This window comes from Leishmania martiniquensis, chromosome 33 (assembly GCF_017916325.1).
Source record: "Leishmania martiniquensis isolate LSCM1 chromosome 33, whole genome shotgun sequence".
Taxonomy (NCBI): domain Eukaryota; phylum Euglenozoa; class Kinetoplastea; order Trypanosomatida; family Trypanosomatidae; genus Leishmania; species Leishmania martiniquensis.
In genome coordinates this window covers 1,344,120-1,365,566 of record NC_090168.1, presented here as the reverse complement: position 1 = coordinate 1,365,566, position 21,447 = coordinate 1,344,120, and the positions used below count along the sequence as shown (strand labels likewise).

General features: G+C 60.1%; 2 protein-coding genes across 2 annotated transcripts; both read right to left on the bottom strand.

Moving 5' to 3' along the window:
• Positions 1–5,888: 5,888 nt before the first annotated feature.
• Positions 5,889–6,635, bottom strand: LSCM1_02799 (uncharacterized protein; the record flags this gene model as incomplete). Its single annotated transcript, XM_067320372.1, has 1 exon — positions 5,889–6,635. The coding sequence occupies one exon, from the start codon at positions 6,633–6,635 to the stop codon at positions 5,889–5,891; it is 747 nt and encodes a 248-aa protein (XP_067175747.1).
• A 13,217-nt stretch (positions 6,636–19,852) lies between these two features.
• LSCM1_02798 (uncharacterized protein) lies at positions 19,853–21,085 on the bottom strand (the record flags this gene model as incomplete). The annotated part of the gene is made up of 1 exon (XM_067320371.1): positions 19,853–21,085. One exon carries the CDS (start codon positions 21,083–21,085, stop codon positions 19,853–19,855), a length of 1,233 nt encoding a protein of 410 aa, XP_067175746.1.
• Between the last annotated feature and the right edge of the window lie 362 nt (positions 21,086–21,447).

Genomic DNA, 21,447 nt, shown 5'->3' with positions numbered 1-21,447 from the left:
AAAAGAAAAACAAGCCGCTCGGCCTCCTGAGATTTCCAACTCGTTCAAGCAGGGGTCTCAAAAAGGGTAACAGCGACTGTCAATGAGCAATCAGTCATTGGAGCAATAACCGCAAGTGAGCTCGTAGATATAATAATGGCTCCCACAGACCTTTCAGTACCTTATCATCAAGCGCTGTGCTCCCTTTTTGCATCTCTCCTGCTCGTGCGCAGCTTTAGTCTACCTAAATGAATGATGAAAAGCGCAAGTGTTATCGAAGTCAAAGCCCGCTAGTGCTCTCGTCCCATGGACACCAACGACATCGAGATTCTCTCCCGAAAGCAGAGTTCTTTGGTACTCGTGTCGATAAAAACACTATCCATATGGTGCCTCAGTTTCTAGTGTACCGGTGCAAAATTGTGAAGAAATGTAAAACACAACGCTGAGCAATCGGATAACCAGCCGCATAATGGGTGTTTGAATTTGTGAGTCGAGTACCTACGCTGATGGCCTACAGGCATAATGTGATGAAAAACTCTTACAAAGCACAACCCGGCACGTTTTCTTTGTTGATTTTTTTGAAAAGAAAGTGCTCCGTTGCTTCAGTGTGAAGGCGACAAGGTGTTACTTTCTTCATTTCTGTCATCCTGGAACAGACCACTAGGAAAACAAATCATGTAACAAGTTTCTCCTTGCTACATAATTGTGTGAGGTAGTGATGTCTGTCGTTTTTGATTTACCTCAAATACAGATAAGTAGTCTTCATACGCTACGTAATGACAAACGAGAGCAAAACGCAGGTGGAGGTAGCAGAAAACCGTAGACGCTTTTGGGTCAGTGCAGTCGGGCCCCACTCGTGAGTCTTGCGCTGGAAGCCTGCTATGAAAAACGGTACATAATGAGTCATTTCGCCAGTATTCTCAAGACAAAAAGGCTCCGAGCCACTCGTACTCCACAAACGCCACTGAAGAACTAGGAAGCATCCTTACGCAACGCGCACTCATGCACTCGTACCTGAGGTGAAGTGTTGCTTCATGTCAGTGAAGATTAGGAACAGCAGAAAAAAGGCAGCGCTCATAAGCAACGTATTGTACACTTGTGCAACTCACGGGGGTGGCATTCGCTCTGTGACGTGCACAGGAAAGATACAAACTCATCAAAAAGATTCTGATGCCTTGCCTCCAGCAGTAGCGAGTATACTTATGGGGAGGTAGATTGCTTCACTGTTCTATCTACTGAGGGACAACTCAGGCAACATTTCACTGATCACCTTTTAGAATACGCAGTCTCGCATGCCATAATAGTGTTTCCATGCACGTAAATTATCGCCTATGCTAGTCCCGTGGCACAGAGGCCGCTCAGCTCCTCCCTAGGGATTAGCCCAACAAATACGGTTTGTATCAATGACACAACTAATCAAAACACGCTGCGGTAGGCTTCCTGCGTGTAGGTAGAGTAGGTCGAAAGTAGAAATACGAATCAATGCGCAGTGCCAAGGAATAACTTGCTATGAACTAGAAAGTCCCCACTGAGAGGCACATCATTTTCCGAGACTCGAGAAGCCAACCAGCAATACCACCGAGAAGCATCACCAGTTAGAATCTTTTGCTTTGAGCCCTAAATCCTGGCTACACCTTTTCCAATTATTTTTGACGACAGCGCCCCCTCCTGACGCCAGCCCTTCGGCTCCCCTTCGCTGAGGTCGATGAGTCCCCGCTCCACGGCCCCCGGGGCCAACACCGGAAACCCACACAGCGCAGGGCCGCCCGACGAACGCTGCTTGCCCTGTTCCAAAGACTCTTCGACGCTCGGCAATGTGCGCCGGTCGAAGGGGGTCCGTTGGGCGCGGCCTTCCTCCCTCGACCTTGCCGCTCCTTCAGCGGCCTCCTTTCCCGGGTGCCCAGCCGCCGCCCAGCGCACCTTTTTGCGGGCGTGGGGGTCCCCCGCGCCTCGCCGGCCGGGGTCGCCGGGCCTTCACCGGGGCAAGAGGCCCGCGGCCCCCGGCGGCCTCCCTGCCCCCGCAGGCGGCCGCGCCGGGGGCGGGCATGCGCCGCCGGCCAGGCGCGGCGCGCGCAGAAGCGCGGCGCACGTGCGGGGGCCAGGGCCCCAGAGGGCGCTGCCCGGGGGCCCGCTACGCCGATGGCCCGGCTCGTAGGCAGAGGCGGGTGAGCGGTGGCCGTGCGCGTGTCTTTGTCGACGTGGGCGCGGTAGAGGAATACACTCAAATAGAAAAAAAGAGAAGCAACGGATTTGCCGCTCCGGTGACGCGGACACCTCAGCGGGGTGTCTCAGGGTCCGTCACCGCGGGGCTGTGAAAGCACGTGGGCCCCCTATCCGCGACACCGACGCACCAGCTCTGGTGGTGACAGGGTCGAGTGCATCGAGCGTGGGAAGGCCAGCGACACCCGTCACCACGGATGCCGGTGGTCAGGTCGCGGATGGCGTTGCGCCGGATCGGCCAGGGACCGCTATGACGTCTGTGCCATCCACACGATGGGGGAGCGCCAGCATGAAGCGAGCGCATCTCAGCGGGCCCTCGCTGCCTACAGGGGAGAGGCCAGTGCCACCGTGGTCGGTGCACCAGGGGGTCACCGGCCGAGCATGGACGGTGAAGGTATGCGGTAGAGGCCCTGCTCCGATGATAGAGTCTGCGTTATGCCACAAAGGAGGCCTACGCCACGTTCTCAGCATATGGCTGCGGGAGGCCGCGAGTGAAAGAAAGTAGATGCAGATCAGATGTACATCTAGTTGGAGTAGGAAGCTGTCGATGGAAGAGTTGGAAGCGGAGGAGGGGTGCGTTCTCCTTGCTATTGGTGGAGACGTAATCTGTCGTGGAGGTCTCTCTCCGGTTTAGTCCTCTTCGCTGCGTAACAGGTAGTCGCCAGGAATGTCTGTGGGCTAACTGAAGAGATAGGCGGTGGTTTTAGGGAATACTTCAGGAGAGCAGCGGCTGCGTCAAGTACGATGGGCTAGGCTGCTGCTTCGTTTGTTGGTAGCACATTTCGTTTCCATCGAACGAATCTTTGACGGAAGAGTGGGGCTGCGGGGTAGATAAACGCTGGCAGACGGATCGAAAGGATGGATGTCGCCTGACAGCTGTGCCGTACTGCTTTGGCATCGAGCTAGAGGCAATGTATGTGACGACGGGCGTGTGCATGAAGCCGAGACCGATGTGGCCTGAGAGAAGATTATCTCAGTGCAAAAGAGAAGGGCAGAAGAATGGCGATGACCGTGGAATTCTTCAAAGGAGTTGTGCCTCGACGGATATCCTTGTAAGGCATGGAATATACCGGCGGCACGGGGTGTGCCGACGGGGATAGGAAAGTGAAGAGCCCAGCAAACATGACAGAGGGCGAAAAGAAAATGGGCAAGGTCTTGGGCCACTGGCGGTGGGAAGGGAGCGAGACGCTGTGGAGTGGTGAGGGAGAAGAGTGAGGGAAGGGGTACACTGTGCCGTGTCACGACTCAACAAGTGAGAGCAACGCAGAGAAACACAAAGGGCAGGTGGGCTGGAGATTCTGTTGCGCACATCATGAGCGGTACAACTCTCTCTGCTGGGAAGGCGGCATAGCTCTATTCCACCCTGCACCTCCCTCCCTCCTTCCCTTTCTTTATGTTCTTCAGCTCTCGCGCAAAGATTTCAAAGCGGATGATACTTCAACGACTTCGACACCCGTTGAGACGCTCCGGAGACGTACACCTGCACAGAAGCACTCCAAGTGAAGATGCGTTAAGGGCATGCGCATGAGCCGTTGTGAAGCTCCTTCCTTCCCTCCCTGGTCTTCCTGCTGGACAGGATGGCTTACGTACGGTGCGGGAGAGGATGCGAGGAGCGTTACGTCACGCAGAGCATTTTCACGGTCGACTCGAAAAGAAACATACAACGTGGCAGAACCGAAAAGAGCGCGTGGCGGGGGTCGGTGTATGCGCAGAGTAGGCGAAAGAGGGTGAAGGAGGAGTTCGATAGAGGAAGAGTGAACTGAAGGAGCGTGCTCGCGATGCGCACCGCTTGGCTGCGTACCCCCCCCCACACACACACACACATGCGACGGCCACCGTGGCACAGACGCACACAAAACGGAAAACAAACAAAAAAAACAGATTGTTGCACGGGCGCGCCTGTTGGACGATTCTGCGTGCACGACACTGACAGAGGGCGAATGGACTGAGAGACTGATGCCGCAGCACGCTGAGAACTCGCCTGGTGCCTTATATCGTTTAAATCCGTGCGCACTCAAAGGGGAAAAAGCCCTCTCTCCCTCTCCGCCACACATGGAGAGAAAGACGTGCGAATGGACACGGGCACCCATACAGAGAAGCACGCGCACCTGAGGGAAGTGAGAAAGCGGTGGCCGAGAGAGAGGGCGCTGCGCGGGTCCGCTTACAGAAGGCGCAAAGGGGTGGGTATGAGGAGGACCACGAGAAGGGTGGGTGAGTGGGGACGCTGTGGAGCAGTGGACAGCACAAGAGAGCGTCACACGGCAACCGAGAAGCCGCCAGATTCATCACCTCATGCGGCGCAGCTTCAACTGCCCTCTCGGAGCTGCACCGCATGCAAGACAAACAAAACTGTCTAAAGAGAAAAACGGGGAAAGGGCAATTGAGCAGCGCACTGTTGCGGGTGCCAGCAAGAAAACAAAAAGGGTAAAATAGAAGTGCGCGCGTTGGTGAACGGTATTCCAGGCAAATTAAATGTGTGTGTGAGAGAGTTGACTTGTGAGGGGAGAGCAACGGGCTGACGGCAGCTGGAAAGGAGAGCGGAGGAGGGGGGGCGAGGGCGAAGGAAGCGGATACACTTCGAGCCATCCAGCGCACGTGCGCCTTCAGAAGTCCGTGCTCTTGAATTGCTTGCTCATGTAATTCTCGAGTGTGTCGCTGCACATGCGAACTTTGCCAAGACACAGCGTACCCGGCGGGTGAATCAGTCAACGCTGTTTCAGGCCTTCTCGAGAGGCGGCGAGGGCTGGAGGAGAGGAGAGGGGAGGGAGGGGGCGAGGCTGAAGAAGAAAAGAAGCGAGACAAACAAACAGCAGCAAAGATACAGAGATTTTCTGTTTATTTCCAATGTGTCCGTTTACACCACAAACAGATCCACAAAAGGCACACGTATACACACGCCACAGCTCGTGTATCTCTGCTGTTCGATGTAGAGCGCGCGCGCAAGCATACACACAGAGAAGACGGAGCAGAGTATGGGTGGCACTGTCCCAGGCAAACATCAGCAAGGGAGCAAACGAGTACTGTTCACACAAACACTGAGAGGAAATGAGTGTGGGGGTGGCGGGGGGGGGGTAAGGGGAGAGACGCATGTGCCGAAAGAAGCAGACGAGTCGCTGAAAGAAATGAGGTGTATTCCCTCCGCAGTGGTGGGAGAGGGGTGGGTGGGAGAGTGGGCGGGTCCACGCCGGTACACGCACAGCCCACATTAGGAGAGAAAAAAAGGAAGCGACTTTAGGTGGTGCCGTTGTCGCGATAGGTCAAGCGCATAGACGCATCTTCGTACCTTTTGCCAGTAAGCGCGCAATCTTCTGCTAGGCTTCTCCACTAACTATGCTTGAATGGACAGGGGCAAGGAATCGAGAGAGGGGTGACGGCGGCAACCGGCGGAGAGAACACTTTGTGGCGAGACCCTCGATTGTATTTCTCCCCTCCTGAGAGGCACTCACCATTGCTGTATTCCGCACAGCGTATCACCATTATCCTCGGTCTCATCTACATCCAGTGGAGAAGTTCGACAACGACGACGGCGACAGTTTCGTCGTGAGGTTGCGGTTGGGGCGCACCCACATCATAGAGGCGAGAGCGATGGAACAACATCGATAGACAGCGGTGCTGGCAAGAAGCCACGAAATCGGGGCCTGGTGGGCGAGAAGCAGCCTACAGCTGAGTGTTCCACCCCAATCTGCCGACTACACTAGGTGGTCCTCGATGGAGCTTGCGCTGTCCTCAGGACAGGCGACCGCGCTCACCCCACGGATGTGCTTCTTGCGCGGCAAGCGCGACCTTCGGTTTAACGTTGTAGCCGGTGGCCTCCGTGCCTCCTGCGGGGCGTCGTTCGGCTGCGGTTCCTCTACCTGCGGCGCCAGGGGGTTGGGTTGCCTCTCAGAGAGTGACAGGGCCTGGCCGTCCACAATTGGGATGTGGGTGCAGAGCCCCCGCACGACTGCGCCGCCGCTGCCTGAGGAGTCAGCTGCAGAGACGTTCTTGTGTGGGTAGCTCATATCCGACTTCAGGTTCGAGGAAGCGAACGGGGAGGCAGGCGAATACGCATTGGCGGAGAGAAACCTGGGCAATACACCCCTTTCCACCGTTACCGGCGCTGGCACTGTCAAACTGTTCTCGTTCATGACCGCTTCCTCTTCGGGTGTGTAGAGGTGCCTCATGTGGCAGGCCACGCCCATCTTTCTTCGCTGCTGCTCGCGTCGTCGCTTCGCAGCGAGGAAGCACCACATAACGATGAAAAAGAGAACCACAGCACAGCCGCCGAGCACGCAGCCCAATATTATGGCACAGGTCTTGTCGCACGCAGAGCTCTTCCGCTGCCGGATAACACACAGTTCACCGCTTGCCGAAATGCCGTAGCGCGAGACGCGCCTCGCATGCTGCAGTGGCCCCACGGAAGCGGAGGCCGTGTCTGTGACAGCGGCAGAAAACATGATAGAAGAGAGAGAGAGAGACAGTTACTCGAGTGCGTGTATGTGCGCGTGCACGTACACCAGCTGCTCGTACCGTTGTTTAGAGAAAGGCCGCCAGAGATGCTGAATCGAGTGGATCGTGTAGCACCTCAGGCGCCCGTAGAGCGAGAGAGTATGTTGGCGTGTCTAAAGGTGCTGAACCGGAAAGAGAAAGAAATGAGAGGCGGAGGGATAGGAAGGGAGAGAGAGAGCTGCGGGTGTGGAGGGGACGGCGGTACACAAGCAAGGCTCTTCGCAAGAAAAAAAGAAATGTCTATCGTAGTCGTGCTGACCGAGGAAAGACGAAGAGGAAAGAAGTGCTCGTTAAAGAGAGAGAGAGGGATGGTGAACGTCAAAGGAGAGCGACATGGCCACTGCACATGACAGAGAGATGCATCGAGACAGCAGCAACGAGCTCACTGGGCAGGGTCCAGTGGCTGGTGCAAGAGACTGCGATTTGCCTACCCCTTCTAGCACGCATGCGCGTAGCGAAGCGCACTCGAGAGTATATGCCCACCGCATGCCCTGCGGAAACGGCATCAGTACGAAGAAGCTGTCCATCGATAACAGTGCGATCCGTCTGTTTTTCACTTTTGGGGCCTCGCTGAGAATCGGTCGTCGTCGTCTTCTCCAGATGTCTCCGTCGTCACACGCACTCCCCCCCCCCACACACACACACGTGTACACTTAAGAATGCAAAGAGAGAACGCAGCAGAACGAAACATAAAAAAAAGGCGTAGGACTTGGCTTGAGACGCGGAGAGGAAGAGAGCAGCTTGTGAGGGGGAAAACGGAACGGTAGCACTCACAGCGCATCGGAGAAAACAGCCTTCACAACTCGCTCAGCGCGAAGGTAGCTCTCCCTCCCACACCGTGAACACTGCACTGCTCTCCGCTACCACCGCCCCAACCTTCTTCCGGTAGTCATTGTTCGACTGATATCGGCACAAAAGCGTTCGATGCGTTTGACCATCAGCCCACCAAACGTCCATTTGGTGAACGCACGCAGCCCACTCGCCAACAGCGTGAGGGCAGATGCCGAACGAAAAAGAGGAGTACGCTCCCCAATCAATGCACAAACACATCTAACCCTCACCCAGCGGTTGTGCCCCCCCTCCCCTCCACCCCCCCGACACACACACACGAAGAGGGAGAAGACAAGAAATGCTGTCAGGGAAGCACACTGCGACACCCCCCCCCGGCATCGCCTGCAGCGAGCCAAGCACCAGCACTCAACAACAATGGTGGGAAAAAAATGCTGCAGGTGCGTCCTTGCGTTCGACTTCAACGAGGTGATACTGTGCTTCCTGGCAGCAGTGCTAAACAAAAAAACGCGGTAGTATCGCGCGTTGAATTGGGCACAGGGACAGTTCACGCTCTCCAGCTTCTGAGAAAACCATGACGTCCTCCCGCCTGACCTACTCGACGCTGATTTCACAAACAGCGTGCACCTCGATAACCGTGGTGGATCTTGTCATTCGAAGACACCTCAGAGGTGGCATGAACATACAAGTGCATCATGACAGTAGCGGACACTCACATAATCATAAAAAAAGCTTTAGTGAGCATCCGACAGCAGCAAGACTGAGGAGAGTGAGCGGAATGCGAAAAACGCGAGAGCCAGTTGGGAGACGCACCAGTACTTTGTGTGTATCGAGGAAGCACGGCGCGAAAAACTGTGCGGCACCCCCCCCATCGCCTCTACGACAAAGATCACCACCCTACCCCTCCAGCGACTTGCACACGGCAGCCAAAAAAGAAAAGGACACCCCCGCCGTGCATGTTCGATATCCATAGGCTCCTTCATACCATCACCGGCAGAGTCGCACGAGAGCGCCACCGCTCATCGCTCGCTGCCTGTTAAGAAAGACGTCAGCTCTACGCGGCGTCACCCTTGATAACACGCCTTTTCCTCAACTTAAAAGCCGCCCACATCACCGGATCCTCTGAAAAAAAAAAATAACTTCCCTGAGAGAAAGACAAGAGCCCATGCCCCTGCCAAGCTGCCGCACCACGTCTGTGCGTAGCCCATCATCCAGCACCTCGCCTTTCATGGGCGCCTCCGATCAAACAGCAACACTCCGCACGCCCGTGGCGGCCGCGCCGCCGGGCGACAAGCACACGAGACATGAGCGGGCAAGTGTGGCGCAGTAGAGCGCTGCCGACCGCCGGCGGCGTGGTGTACCACATCCAGAAAAAACGCATCCAGAGAGCAGAAGGGCGCCAGTGGTGGAGGGAAGAGATGCGGGGAGAGATGCATGGCGGTCGGCCGCGCGGTGCGTGCGCGCAGCACGTGCGGCGGCTCCTGCGCCCGACCGGGTGGGCCATCGAGGCACCGGCGCCGCCGGCTAGGCGCGACGCGCGCAGAAGCGCGGCGCACGTGCGGGGGCCAGGGCCCCAGAGGGCGCTGCCCGGGGGCCCGCTACGCCGATGGCCCGGCTCGTAGGCAGAGGCGGGTGAGCGGTGGGTCTGTTTATTGTCAGTGGGTGAGGGCTTTGCGCATGGCCTGCCGGTGTCACATTGCGTTTGTGTTTGCTGTGTTGCCGAAAAGGGGCTGTGATGGCTGTTGGCTGGCATTCGCCGCGCTGTGGCGGTTGCCCACACGGTCGAGCTGAGGCTCCCCCGCCTACTCGGCCCGTTTACGTTTCCACACCGTGATGCGAAACAGGAAGCTGCAGGCAGCGGGGGGGGGATGGGTAGCTCCGCGCCCACGCCAGCACTCGAAACAGTCACGCGCATCTGTGCTTTTGTATAAAAGGCGCGCCCCCTTCCTGCCGGTGCGGCATCGGTATAACTCCCTTTGTCATCGGCACCTCCCTGCCACACTGGCAAAGAGAAACACGCATCCACGCATTCAAGCACAGCTCGTCCACCTCTGCGCCACAACCGCAACGCCAACGTACCTGGCCCCGCCAGCCCGTCCCACTGCAACGGCATAGAGTGCACATTAAGGCAAGGACGACGTTTCACCTCACCTCCACGCATCACGGGACGCAGCAGGTTGCTGCCTGCACTTGCCCGCCCGTCGGGACGAGCGGGAGTGAGGTGGTACAGCGCCCGCACCGGGATGGAGCGGCTGGCAGCATCGGGAGACGAGAGGGTGACGAGACAAGGGTGAGGGAGGGAGGGAGGGAGCGAAAACATGAGCACGAAGTAAAGGGAGGCACCGACGCACTCAGCGCAGAGGGAGAATGGAGAAAGTAGGCGAGGTCGGGCGGCACGAAGGCAGACGGAAGCGCAGAGAGTTACATATGCGCTCGATGGGGCCGCCTTCACCGGCAACAAACAAAGGAAATACGCGGGAAAGAAAAAACTGCCGCTATGAGAGGCGCAGGCGAAGCGAGAATGAGCCTTGCTTTCGGGGCCGGAGTGGCAGCAAGAGGGCAGCACGCCGCATCCAGCCCGTACAACGGAGCTCCACAGCACACGCCCAGATTGTGAGGAGGTCCAGAAAGGGGGCGGCGCAGTATGCTGCAAAGAAGCGAAGAGAAGCAACTAAAGCATCGCGCACAGGCAGACTGGCGCACACGTAAGCAGCGTCGCCCACCAGTACCACCGGGACAGGCACTGGCAAACGAACGCGACAAGACACAGCGAGAAAAGACAATTGGGCAATCGGAAGTTTGCCGAGGCGCAGGGCAGAGCGGCTGAGGTAGACCGCCAGGTTCCGTCTGCGCAGCACGGACCGCTGCAACAGAGTCCGCTCAGGGGGCTTTCGTGGGCCCCGCACCCACTGTCTGCGGGCCACTCTGCAAATAATAGGACGTGCCGTACGGCGATGGTGCCATACCGACACCGGCTGGCTGCTGTGTCTGCGTCGCCGTCACTTCTGGAGATGCGGGCGGCAATTGGTAGGGTGGCGGGTAGGGCCCAGAGCCCGGAGGTCCTCCAGCACCTGGAGGCTGCCCATTACCCATGTAACCATGGACAGGGGCCTCCGGGTATGTGCCCCCGACGTACACCGGCCCTGGAGGTGCACCGTAGGGGCCGCCAGGAGGCGATGCCGCCGAACCGTACGGCATTTGCGCAGCCTGCGCCTCTGCTCTACGCCTCAGCGAGCGCCTATAGTCTCTGTAAAAAAAATAAGCACCAATAGCGGCAAGCACCAGTAGCACCAGTGCCAAGCACGAGAATACGATGCGTATGATAAGAAGGGTGGTCATTATGTACCTCGTGCCTCGAGCGTAGGCCTAAACAGATAAAGGCTTGTGCAATGGGGATGCTGGTGCCGAGAAGCGGAGGTGTGACGGCACGTAAGCGCTCGCGAGCACCAAGAGAGGAAGAAACTGCAGGTTGTGTATGTGCGTGTGTATGTGTGTGTGTGCGCTTGCTGTAGATGCGCGGCTGGATGCGTTCTGGGAGACTCGCTCGAGGGTGCGGAGAGCAGGGAGAGGAGGAAGGTGTGTGTGTGTCTGTGGTGCGCGGACACAGAGGCAGAGCACGCCATGCATCCGTCATGCGTCGACACACGAGCGTACAGAGGCGAGCAGTGAATGCTAGAGCAGTCGGCCGCACGCAGAGCCGAGCATGGCGACGAGGGGGCGGACATGAGCGTGCGCCAGGTGGTGCACGCCTGCGATGCGTGCCGGGGCGCTGTGGAATGCCGCACCCAGCACGCCCCTCCCGCCCAGTTCACATGGAGAAGGTGAGAGGGACACCGCTGGCCGTACGAATGGGGAGGACACGCACTCGCGCCACCGGCGCAACGCGCTGCACCGAGACAGCAGCGCAGGCGCCGCTCCATCGCTCAGATGTAGGCGAGACCTGCGCTGCTCGGCAAGAGCGTGTGCTGCGCGCCGGACCGCTCTCACATCCGCCGGCAGAAAGAGCAGCAGCAGTGGCGCCGTACGAGACGAGCAACACAAGAGCAGACGCACTTACACAATAAGGAGGGCCGAGCGCGCGCGAGACGCCCAGGGGGAGAGAGGCAAGGGGCGCCCCGCCAAGGGGGCGCCACCCGCTCTCTCCTTCAGCCGTGCAGCGGTCGCAGCCGGCCATGCCGCCGCCAGGCACGCCCTGCAGGGACACCTGCGCCTGCTGCTGTGGTCGCGGGGGCATTCCCTGCGGCTGACCCGCTCCGCGCGACGCAACAGCCGCCGCCGCTGTCACAGCCGCGCTACCTCCGCAGACAGCGGGACGGCCTCCTGTGCCAGCTCGGCCCTTCTCTGCATCACGGCGGCATCCTCGCAGCGCCATGTAGGTGTGACGCCACCCCCGCATCAGCAGCCCGCGCGTGTGGCCACCCGCCAAAGCGCCGGGCAGGGGGCCTGCTCGCGACAGTCTCTCCATAGTTCGATACCTCTCCGCGCCCCGCTCCGGGCCGCTGTCCCACGGCAGTTCGCCGTGCGCCTTGCCGCACACATAGCGCTAGCACGGCGCGTACGCAGGACAGGGGCACTCCTCTCAAAGAGCCTGCGCCCCCTTCGCGGCACTCGCCGAGCGCGCCACGAGCGACACAGCTGCAGGGGCGCAGTAGAGCGCTGCCGACCGCCGGCGGCGTGGTGTACCACATCCAGAAAAAACGCATCCAGAGAGCAGAAGGGCGCCAGTGGTGGAGGGAAGAGATGCGGGGAGAGATGCATGGCGGTCGGCCGCGCGGTGCGTGCGCGCAGCACGTGCGGCGGCTCCTGCGCCCGACCGGGTGGGCCATCGAGGCACCGGCGCCGCCGGCTAGGCGCGACGCGCGCAGAAGCGCGGCGCACGTGCGGGGGCCAGGGCCCCAGAGGGCGCTGCCCGGGGGCCCGCTACGCCGATGGCCCGGCTCGTAGGCAGAGGCGGGTGAGCGGTGGCCGTGCGCGTGTCTTTGTCGACGTGGGCGCGGTAGAGGAATACACTCAAATAGAAAAAAAGAGAAGCAACGGATTTGCCGCTCCGGTGACGCGGACACCTCAGCGGGGTGTCTCAGGGTCCGTCACCGCGGGGCTGTGAAAGCACGTGGGCCCCCTATCCGCGACACCGACGCACCAGCTCTGGTGGTGACAGGGTCGAGTGCATCGAGCGTGGGAAGGCCAGCGACACCCGTCACCACGGATGCCGGTGGTCAGGTCGCGGATGGCGTTGCGCCGGATCGGCCAGGGACCGCTATGACGTCTGTGCCATCCACACGATGGGGGAGCGCCAGCATGAAGCGAGAGCATCTCAGCGGGCTTGGTCCGACAACTGAGTGAGCCGATGGCAATAGGAAAGGTCGATAGTGTTTTGCACCACACGTTGTGAGGACGAAGCGCTCGAGGATGAATGGGAGTGTTATGGTCTAGGGAAGAAGGGAACTGTTGAGGGTGTCTTGAAATACAAGCAAAAAAAGGCATTCGTCTCCGGCGCAGCGAAGCGAGCGCTTAATCAGCTGCGCTCACGGACGTTTAACCGTTCCAGAAGGTGTCGGAACTGTATCATCTAGTTGCGTGTAGGACGACTTACCTGCCAGAAGAGCAGCATTGGCACTCGACAGTCGCGTCTTTCTGTAGCTTTCCGTGTCTTCCAGCAGGGGGCCACGCATGTCGGCGGGCGAAATCGCTTCTTCTCCGGGGGCTCCCTGGACGCCCACTTCTGCCGGAGATCCCCCAAAAGGCGCGTACAAATTATGCGGCGACTCGCCGTACGGATAAACAGCGCCCGACACCATCCGTTCGATCGCCTTTTCTCTGCGTCGACGCGTCGCTCGTGTGCAATAATACGCACACAAAACAAATAAAGTAAAGAGAATAATCAGCGACGCACATAATACAGAAACAGCCAACACGCATCGGGCGGTGGGAGATAAAGCAAGTGCCCTCTCAGACACCATCTCTGCAAGCCCTGTCGGGATACAAAGGTGTGACGGCACGTAAGCGCTCGCGAGCACCAAGAGAGGAAGAAACTGCAGGTTGTGTATGTGCGTGTGTATGTGTGTGTGTGCGCTTGCTGTAGATGCGCGGCTGGATGCGTTCTGGGAGACTCGCTCGAGGGTGCGGAGAGCAGGGAGAGGAGGAAGGTGTGTGTGTGTCTGTGGTGCGCGGACACAGAGGCAGAGCACGCCATGCATCCGTCATGCGTCGACACACGAGCGTACAGAGGCGAGCAGTGAATGCTAGAGCAGTCGGCCGCACGCAGAGCCGAGCATGGCGACGAGGGGGCGGACATGAGCGTGCGCCAGGTGGTGCACGCCTGCGATGCGTGCCGGGGCGCTGTGGAATGCCGCACCCAGCACGCCCCTCCCGCCCAGTTCACATGGAGAAGGTGAGAGGGACACCGCTGGCCGTACGAATGGGGAGGACACGCACTCGCGCCACCGGCGCAACGCGCTGCACCGAGACAGCAGCGCAGGCGCCGCTCCACCGCTCAGATGTAGGCGAGACCTGCGCTGCTCGGCAAGAGCGTGTGCTGCGCGCCGGACCGCTCTCACATCCGCCGGCAGAAAGAGAGCAGCAGCAGTGGCGCCGTACGAGACGAGCAACACAAGAGCAGACGCACTTACACAATAAGGAGGGCCGAGCGCGCGCGAGACGCCCAGGGGAGAGAGGCAGGGGCGCCCCGCCAAGGGGCGCCACCCGCTCTCTCCTTCAGCCGTGCAGCGGTCGCAGCCGGCCATGCCGCCGCCAGGCACGCCCTGCAGGGACACCTGCGCCTGCTGCTGTGGTCGCGGGGGCATTCCCTGCGGCTGACCCGCTCCGCGCGACGCAACAGCCGCCGCCGCTGTCACAGCCGCGCTACCTCCGCAGACAGCGGGACGGCCTCCTGTGCCAGCTCGGCCCTTCTCTGCATCACGGCGGCATCCTCGCAGCGCCATGTAGGTGTGACGCCACCCCCGCATCAGCAGCCCGCGCGTGTGGCCACCCGCCAAAGCGCCGGGCAGGGGCCTGCTCGCGACAGTCTCTCCATAGTTCGATACCTCTCCGCGCCCCGCTCCGGGCCGCTGTCCCACGGCAGTTCGCCGTGCGCCTTGCCGCACACATAGCGCTAGCACGGCGCGTACGCAGGACAGGGGCACTCCTCTCAAAGAGCCTGCGCCCCCTTCGCGGCACTCGCCGAGCGCGCCACGAGCGACACAGCTGCAGGGGCGCAGTAGAGCGCTGCCGACCGCCGGCGGCGTGGTGTACCACATCCAGAAAAACGCATCCAGAGAGCAGAAGGGCGCCAGTGGTGGAGGGAAGAGATGCGGGGAGAGATGCATGGCGGTCGGCCGCGCGGTGCGTGCGCGCAGCACGTGCGGCGGCTCCTGCGCCCGACCGGGTGGGCCATCGAGGCACCGGCGCCGCCGGCTGGGCGCGACGCGCGCAGAAGCGCGGCGCACGTGCGGGGGCCAGGGCCCCAGAGGGCGCTGCCCGGGGGCCCGCTACGCCGATGGCCCGGCTCGTAGGCAGAGGCGGGTGAGCGGTGGCCGTGCGCGTGTCTTTGTCGACGTGGGCGCGGTAGAGGAATACACTCAAATAGAAAAAAAGAGAAGCAACGGATTTGCCGCTCCGGTGACGCGGACACCTCAGCGGGGTGTCTCAGGGTCCGTCACCGCGGGGCTGTGAAAGCACGTGGGCCCCCTATCCGCGACACCGACGCACCAGCTCTGGTGGTGACAGGGTCGAGTGCATCGAGCGTGGGAAGGCCAGCGACACCCGTCACCACGGATGCCGGTGGTCAGGTCGCGGATGGCGTTGCGCCGGATCGGCCAGGGACCGCTATGACGTCTGTGCCATCCACACGATGGGGGAGCGCCAGCATGAAGCGAGCGCATCTCAGCGGGCCCTCGCTGCCTACAGGGGAGAGGCCAGTGCCACCGTGGTCGGTGCACCAGGGGGTCACCGGCCGAGCATGGACGGTGAAGGTATGCGGTAGAGGCCCTGCTCCGATGATAGAGTCTGCGTTATGCCACAAAGGAGGCCTACACCTCTTTGTGAGGAGGCGATAAGGCTGCGGCATATTTGTTTCTCTCACAGAATCTCTAACATGTTGCGAAAAAGGGTTGCTGGGCGTGTAAAGAAAAGAAGTTATTACTGGAAAAGGTTGGAATGGTCGGCCAAGCATTTTTACGTGAGCGGCATAGTTCCTGTCAGTGGCATGTATACGGAGTCCAGTTGCGTGTAGTCTGATGTGCCTTTGAATGCCTTCTCGCCATGCTCCATCTTAAAAGGATCGCTGTCTGCACGTACAGGCTCCTTTGGCGTTAACGGTTTCGCCTCGACAGGTGAATTAACGCTGCACGGACTGTCCCTTCCTCCATTCGGTGGCGCTTCGTCGTAGATCTGGCACGGTACCGGGGGCCCTTCGCCGTAAGGGAAACCCACGCCCGACACCATCCGTTCGATCGCCTTTTCTCTGCGTCGACGCGTCGCTCGTGTGCAATAATACGCACACAAAACAAATAAAGTCAAGAAAAGAATCACCACGACAAGAAACAGGGATAAGGCAAGCACTGACCGCGTGGTGGGGGCCAGCGACGATCCCGAACCGCTCATCGAGAACCTTCCCGCGATGACTGTTATGAGCTGCGGAGGTGTGACGGCACGTAAGCGCTCGCGAGCACCAAGAGAGGAAGAAACTGCAGGTTGTGTATGTGCGTGTGTATGTGTGTGTGTGCGCTTGCTGTAGATGCGCGGCTGGATGCGTTCTGGGAGACTCGCTCGAGGGTGCGGAGAGCAGGGAGAGGAGGAAGGTGTGTGTGTGTCTGTGGTGCGCGGACACAGAGGCAGAGCACGCCATGCATCCGTCATGCGTCGACACACGAGCGTACAGAGGCGAGCAGTGAATGCTAGAGCAGTCGGCCGCACGCAGAGCCGAGCATGGCGACGAGGGGGCGGACATGAGCGTGCGCCAGGTGGTGCACGCCTGCGATGCGTGCCGGGGCGCTGTGGAATGCCGCACCCAGCACGCCCCTCCCGCCCAGTTCACATGGAGAAGGTGAGAGGGACACCGCTGGCCGTACGAATGGGGAGGACACGCACTCGCGCCACCGGCGCAACGCGCTGCACCGAGACAGCAGCGCAGGCGCCGCTCCACCGCTCAGATGTAGGCGAGACCTGCGCTGCTCGGCAAGAGCGTGTGCTGCGCGCCGGACCGCTCTCACATCCGCCGGCAGAAAGAGAGCAGCAGCAGTGGCGCCGTACGAGACGAGCAACACAAGAGCAGACGCACTTACACAATAAGGAGGGCCGAGCGCGCGCGAGACGCCCAGGGGGAGAGAGGCAAGGGGCGCCCCGCCAAGGGGGCGCCACCCGCTCTCTCCTTCAGCCGTGCAGCGGTCGCAGCCGGCCATGCCGCCGCCAGGCACGCCCTGCAGGGACACCTGCGCCTGCTGCTGTGGTCGCGGGGGCATTCCCTGCGGCTGACCCGCTCCGCGCGACGCAACAGCCGCCGCCGCTGTCACAGCCGCGCTACCTCCGCAGACAGCGGGACGGCCTCCTGTGCCAGCTCGGCCCTTCTCTGCATCACGGCGGCATCCTCGCAGCGCCATGTAGGTGTGACGCCACCCCCGCATCAGCAGCCCGCGCGTGTGGCCACCCGCCAAAGCGCCGGGCAGGGGGCCTGCTCGCGACAGTCTCTCCATAGTTCGATACCTCTCCGCGCCCCGCTCCGGGCCGCTGTCCCACGGCAGTTCGCCGTGCGCCTTGCCGCACACATAGCGCTAGCACGGCGCGTACGCAGGACAGGGGCACTCCTCTCAAAGAGCCTGCGCCCCCTTCGCGGCACTCGCCGAGCGCGCCACGAGCGACACAGCTGCAGGGGCGCAGTAGAGCGCTGCCGACCGCCGGCGGCGTGGTGTACCACATCCAGAAAAAACGCATCCAGAGAGCAGAAGGGCGCCAGTGGTGGAGGTAAGAGATGCGGGGAGAGATGCATGGCGGTCGGCCGCGCGGTGCGTGCGCGCAGCACGTGCGGCGGCTCCTGCGCCCGACCGGGTGGGCCATCGAGGCACCGGCGCCGCCGGCTAGGCGCGACGCGCGCAGAAGCGCGGCGCACGTGCGGGGGCCAGGGCCCCAGAGGGCGCTACGAGCAGGTTGTTTGGTGCCTCAAAACACTTGCGTGGCATGTACTTAGGTCGCGGCAATCCCCAGATGGCCGCATCACTGTTAGATGTACAGCTCGGAGCGTAAGGATTCCACCCTGGGCGCCAGGGGCGTTTCATAGAGAAGTGCGAGACCGGGGAAGGGTAGCGTCGCTGAAATGGCGTGATTGAACCATAGCGTTCTTAGCGGAGACGGCGTGGCGTTTGTTGTTGTCAATGAGTTGGTGGAGAAGTGAGGGTGCAGTTACTCATTTTTGCGGGAAGGAAAGAACATCCCCCTTGGGGATAACAGCTGATTGTGTAGGTGAAAGGAAAAGGGAATTCTGTCAGGCGTATTTTTTCTGGTGCGCTGTTCGCAATGTCAGGAACTGCTAGGATGCGGTGGTAGATTTTTCTGCTGCGCTGTTGTCGAGTCGCGCAGGCAGCTTTGGTGCGTTCGTCTCATTGTTATCGAACCGCGTTGTTCCGCCTCGTGGGGTCGGGTGGGAAAGTCGTCCGTGAATTGCTTCTGAATTGTTGTTCGGGGGAATTGTATGGCCATTAGAGGAGAAAGGGGTGTAGCACCGTATACATCATATTGGCGTCGGCGTTACTATTATGGACCATGGAGAGAGATGATGACGTCTGCGCATCTCAAGAGGACGCTATACAGAGCCTCACGTGTGTCGTTCAGGATCGATAGATGGGTGCTGCTCAGTCTATCGAAAGTTATGTTAACCGTCCGTTCCACAGGATAGTCAGATTTCCATGAGGAGGGAAAGATTTCGCTGTGGCGGAGAGGTTCCTGACGCCTCCTGTCGAGCCATATGCGAGAAAAGGGAAAAGGGGGAAGCATCCACCGAAGTGCTCTCGCCTTTTACCAGGAAGAGCGGAGCTGTGGCCACGCCGAGAAACTCTTCTCTTGTCTGCGTAGTCAAAACACAGCACATCGCCGAGCGCTGTCATAGCCATCCCCCCTCTGCGAAACGCCGCCACAGTCAAGCTGCCTTCTACGCGGCCAGGCTAGCGGGCCATGACACTACCCTAGTAGCTAGTGGCCATATCCTGTATATATATATATATATGTATATGTGCGTATGAGATCCAGGTGTTGTCCGCCTTCGTTATCGGCGATAGCATCCTTGCCCTCTCCCGGTGCAACGGGCGATAGCTAAAACCTTAATGGTGCCATCGTACGGGCCAACGCGTCACGCTGCCTCAGTGACTTCCCGTCAAGCGCATGCTCGCCCCCCCACACACACACACCACCACCATCACTGGTGCACGTGATAGACATCTGAAAGGTATCATCTGCGTTTCGCCGGTCCCGCGAGAGATTGCGCACCGCGTCGCTGCAGCGTTTTTCTGTGCGCGCCTCTTCTTCGTTGCCGAAGACGCCACTACTCACAACTGCTCATGTGCTTTTTTCCTCGAAATGCGCCGCTGTTAGTCTTTGACGGACCACGGGGGGGGGGGCGGGCAGCACCATCCTTTCCGCTGCGGTAGATCCGAATGCTTCGTACACCAAGCGGCGGGGGAACGCAACGGTTCTCTCCCGACAAGGTGCCTCAGAGGAGGGTGGGGAAGAATAATGCTTTGCATGAAGGCGAGTGCACTGCAGGCTCAATTGAGTGACAGACGTTTGTGCCAGCCACCGCCGCTGGCAAAAAGACGAGGACGATCGCTCTGCTCAGTCACGTTTTTGGTTGTACGGCTCTTCCGTCTTTGCCCCCCCCTCATTTGTGGGCAGTTTCGGGCATCCTTTAGGCACTTCGCGGCCCCTGCAGGGAGAACTTGGCGAAGAGGTGAGGCGAACGAGGCAAATCCTCCGATTGTGAAATCAGAAAAAAAAAGAGACCGAGAAAAGCAACAGAAAAAGCCGCACGCATAGCACCTTCTGACGCATCGCACTGTTCTCAAAGCCATTCCGATCGCATCAATCCTTGCCCGTGGTGCCACTGAGCGCACAAGAGCTTCTTCTGCGCCTGCCTCGTCCTGAGAGGAAAGCCCCAAAGGGGCACTCTTCTCTCTGCTCGTTTCGTTATGGAGATTATCATAGGCTATCAATGAATCACCCCTCCGCCATCTCCTTTCCCTTACATGCGGATCTGCCGGGAGCGGGCGTCTTCCGCACCGCTGACACGGCATCGCGGAGACCGAAGAAAAGTCCCCATTCATTTTCGGTCAGTCCCGCGGCAGCCCGGTAGCACACAAGACGAAACGAGGACGCACAACCACGCCGAGTGCATCTAATGGTCCACTCCGGCATCGATGCCGTCTCCGTCACCCTTGGCTTCGTTATCACCGCGACGCACGCGCCGGAAGCGGCGCCTCTGCCCCTGCGTGTGCATCATTTCTGTCTTCACACGCTGCGCCTCTGTCATCTGGCCCCACGACGGTGCCAAGGCGCCAGCGTCTTTAAGCGCCATCTGGCTCGAAGCGCTGTTCCACTGAGTGGCGATCCAGCGCACACGCTTAAGATAGGCCAGCACCTTCTGCTGCTGCTCGACTTCCTCATCGCTGCGGCGTGTACCAGCGCTGCCGTCCTCCGCTGCTACGGCGGACGTAACGAGCGACAGCATGCGACCTCCCCACGTCTCTTGTAACTGTGGATCTGCGGCACTGCCTTCTCCAGGTACCAACGCCTGCACGGTGGGGCTAATGTTTGCTACTCGCGCACTGCGCAGCATCTCTCTTTCTTCCAGCGTAGACGCGCTGTAATGGAGAAGGGCGCCCTCCAGCCTTGTGTGTACAGCGCGGTGCGTCTCCTCTTCCCGCTGATAGAGGCGCTTGCGGCGCAGCATGCGCAACGTGTCCGCGTCGACGGGTCGCACTTGGTCTTCCTCGGTCACAGCACCCTCCTCCAGCCTTCCTGCTACGCTGCTATCGATCTTCGCTACAGTCTTTGCCCGTCTCTTTGCCCTCTTTTCTTCTAATAGCGCGCGCTCCTGCATCTTCTCCTCTTGCACACCGGCGCATAAGCGATCCTCGATGACGCCAAACCACGGCTCCAGCACCTCTTCCAGAGTCGCAGGGCCGAGGGCATCGTCCAGCACCGCGGCAGCAGCAGCGCGGCGACCCACAGCAGTCGACCTCATCGAGTCTGGCGAGTTTGAGTCTGCCGCCAGCGGATTCGCGGCTGCCCACTTGCGCTGCGCGGAGACGTGGGCGTATTCAGCCCTGTCGATCCCGGTGAAGGGAGAGCGGTCTACCACTGCGGTTGCGGCGCTCAGAGTGGTTGAGGTTCCAGCGGCTACGTCGTCATGATCCACCATGTCGTAGCAAGAGCGCACCGCCGCGAGCAGCGGGTAGCTGCTGGGCCCGTACCCGAGCGTATTTCCCTCAGATTGTGGGTCATCGGGATCGGTAGCGGCGTACTGCCGCGCCTGCGCATAAAGCGGAACCTTGCGCAGCAGGAGATCGGACCCGCGGTAGCGTGGTGACCGCGTAGCTGACAGCCCCGAAGCGAGTATGCCTGCCATCTGCGCGCAGCCAATGCATGTAGCAGTGGTGAAAGGAGGGGTAAGTGAGGGAGATGGAGCGCTCAAACTGACTATGACGGCGATTGCGATGTGGTGCCGATTTCCTCCGTTTCTTTAGGGCTTTGCTGGCGAGGACCCCTTCTGCCTCTTGAGCTCGTGGCGGCACTCTTGGCGTGCCAGTCAGGGGGAGGGGGAGGTTGCCGTCATATAGGCCACAGAAACGAGGGAGGATGGAGGAAAGGAGAAAGAGCCGTTATCTGTCGAGGGCACCTCGACTCGCATGGCTCCACAGGCGTCGTGCTCCGTCCCCTTCTGTCACGATCGCTTCTGCAATCGTCGAAGCCTTCACCTACTTGAGCGAT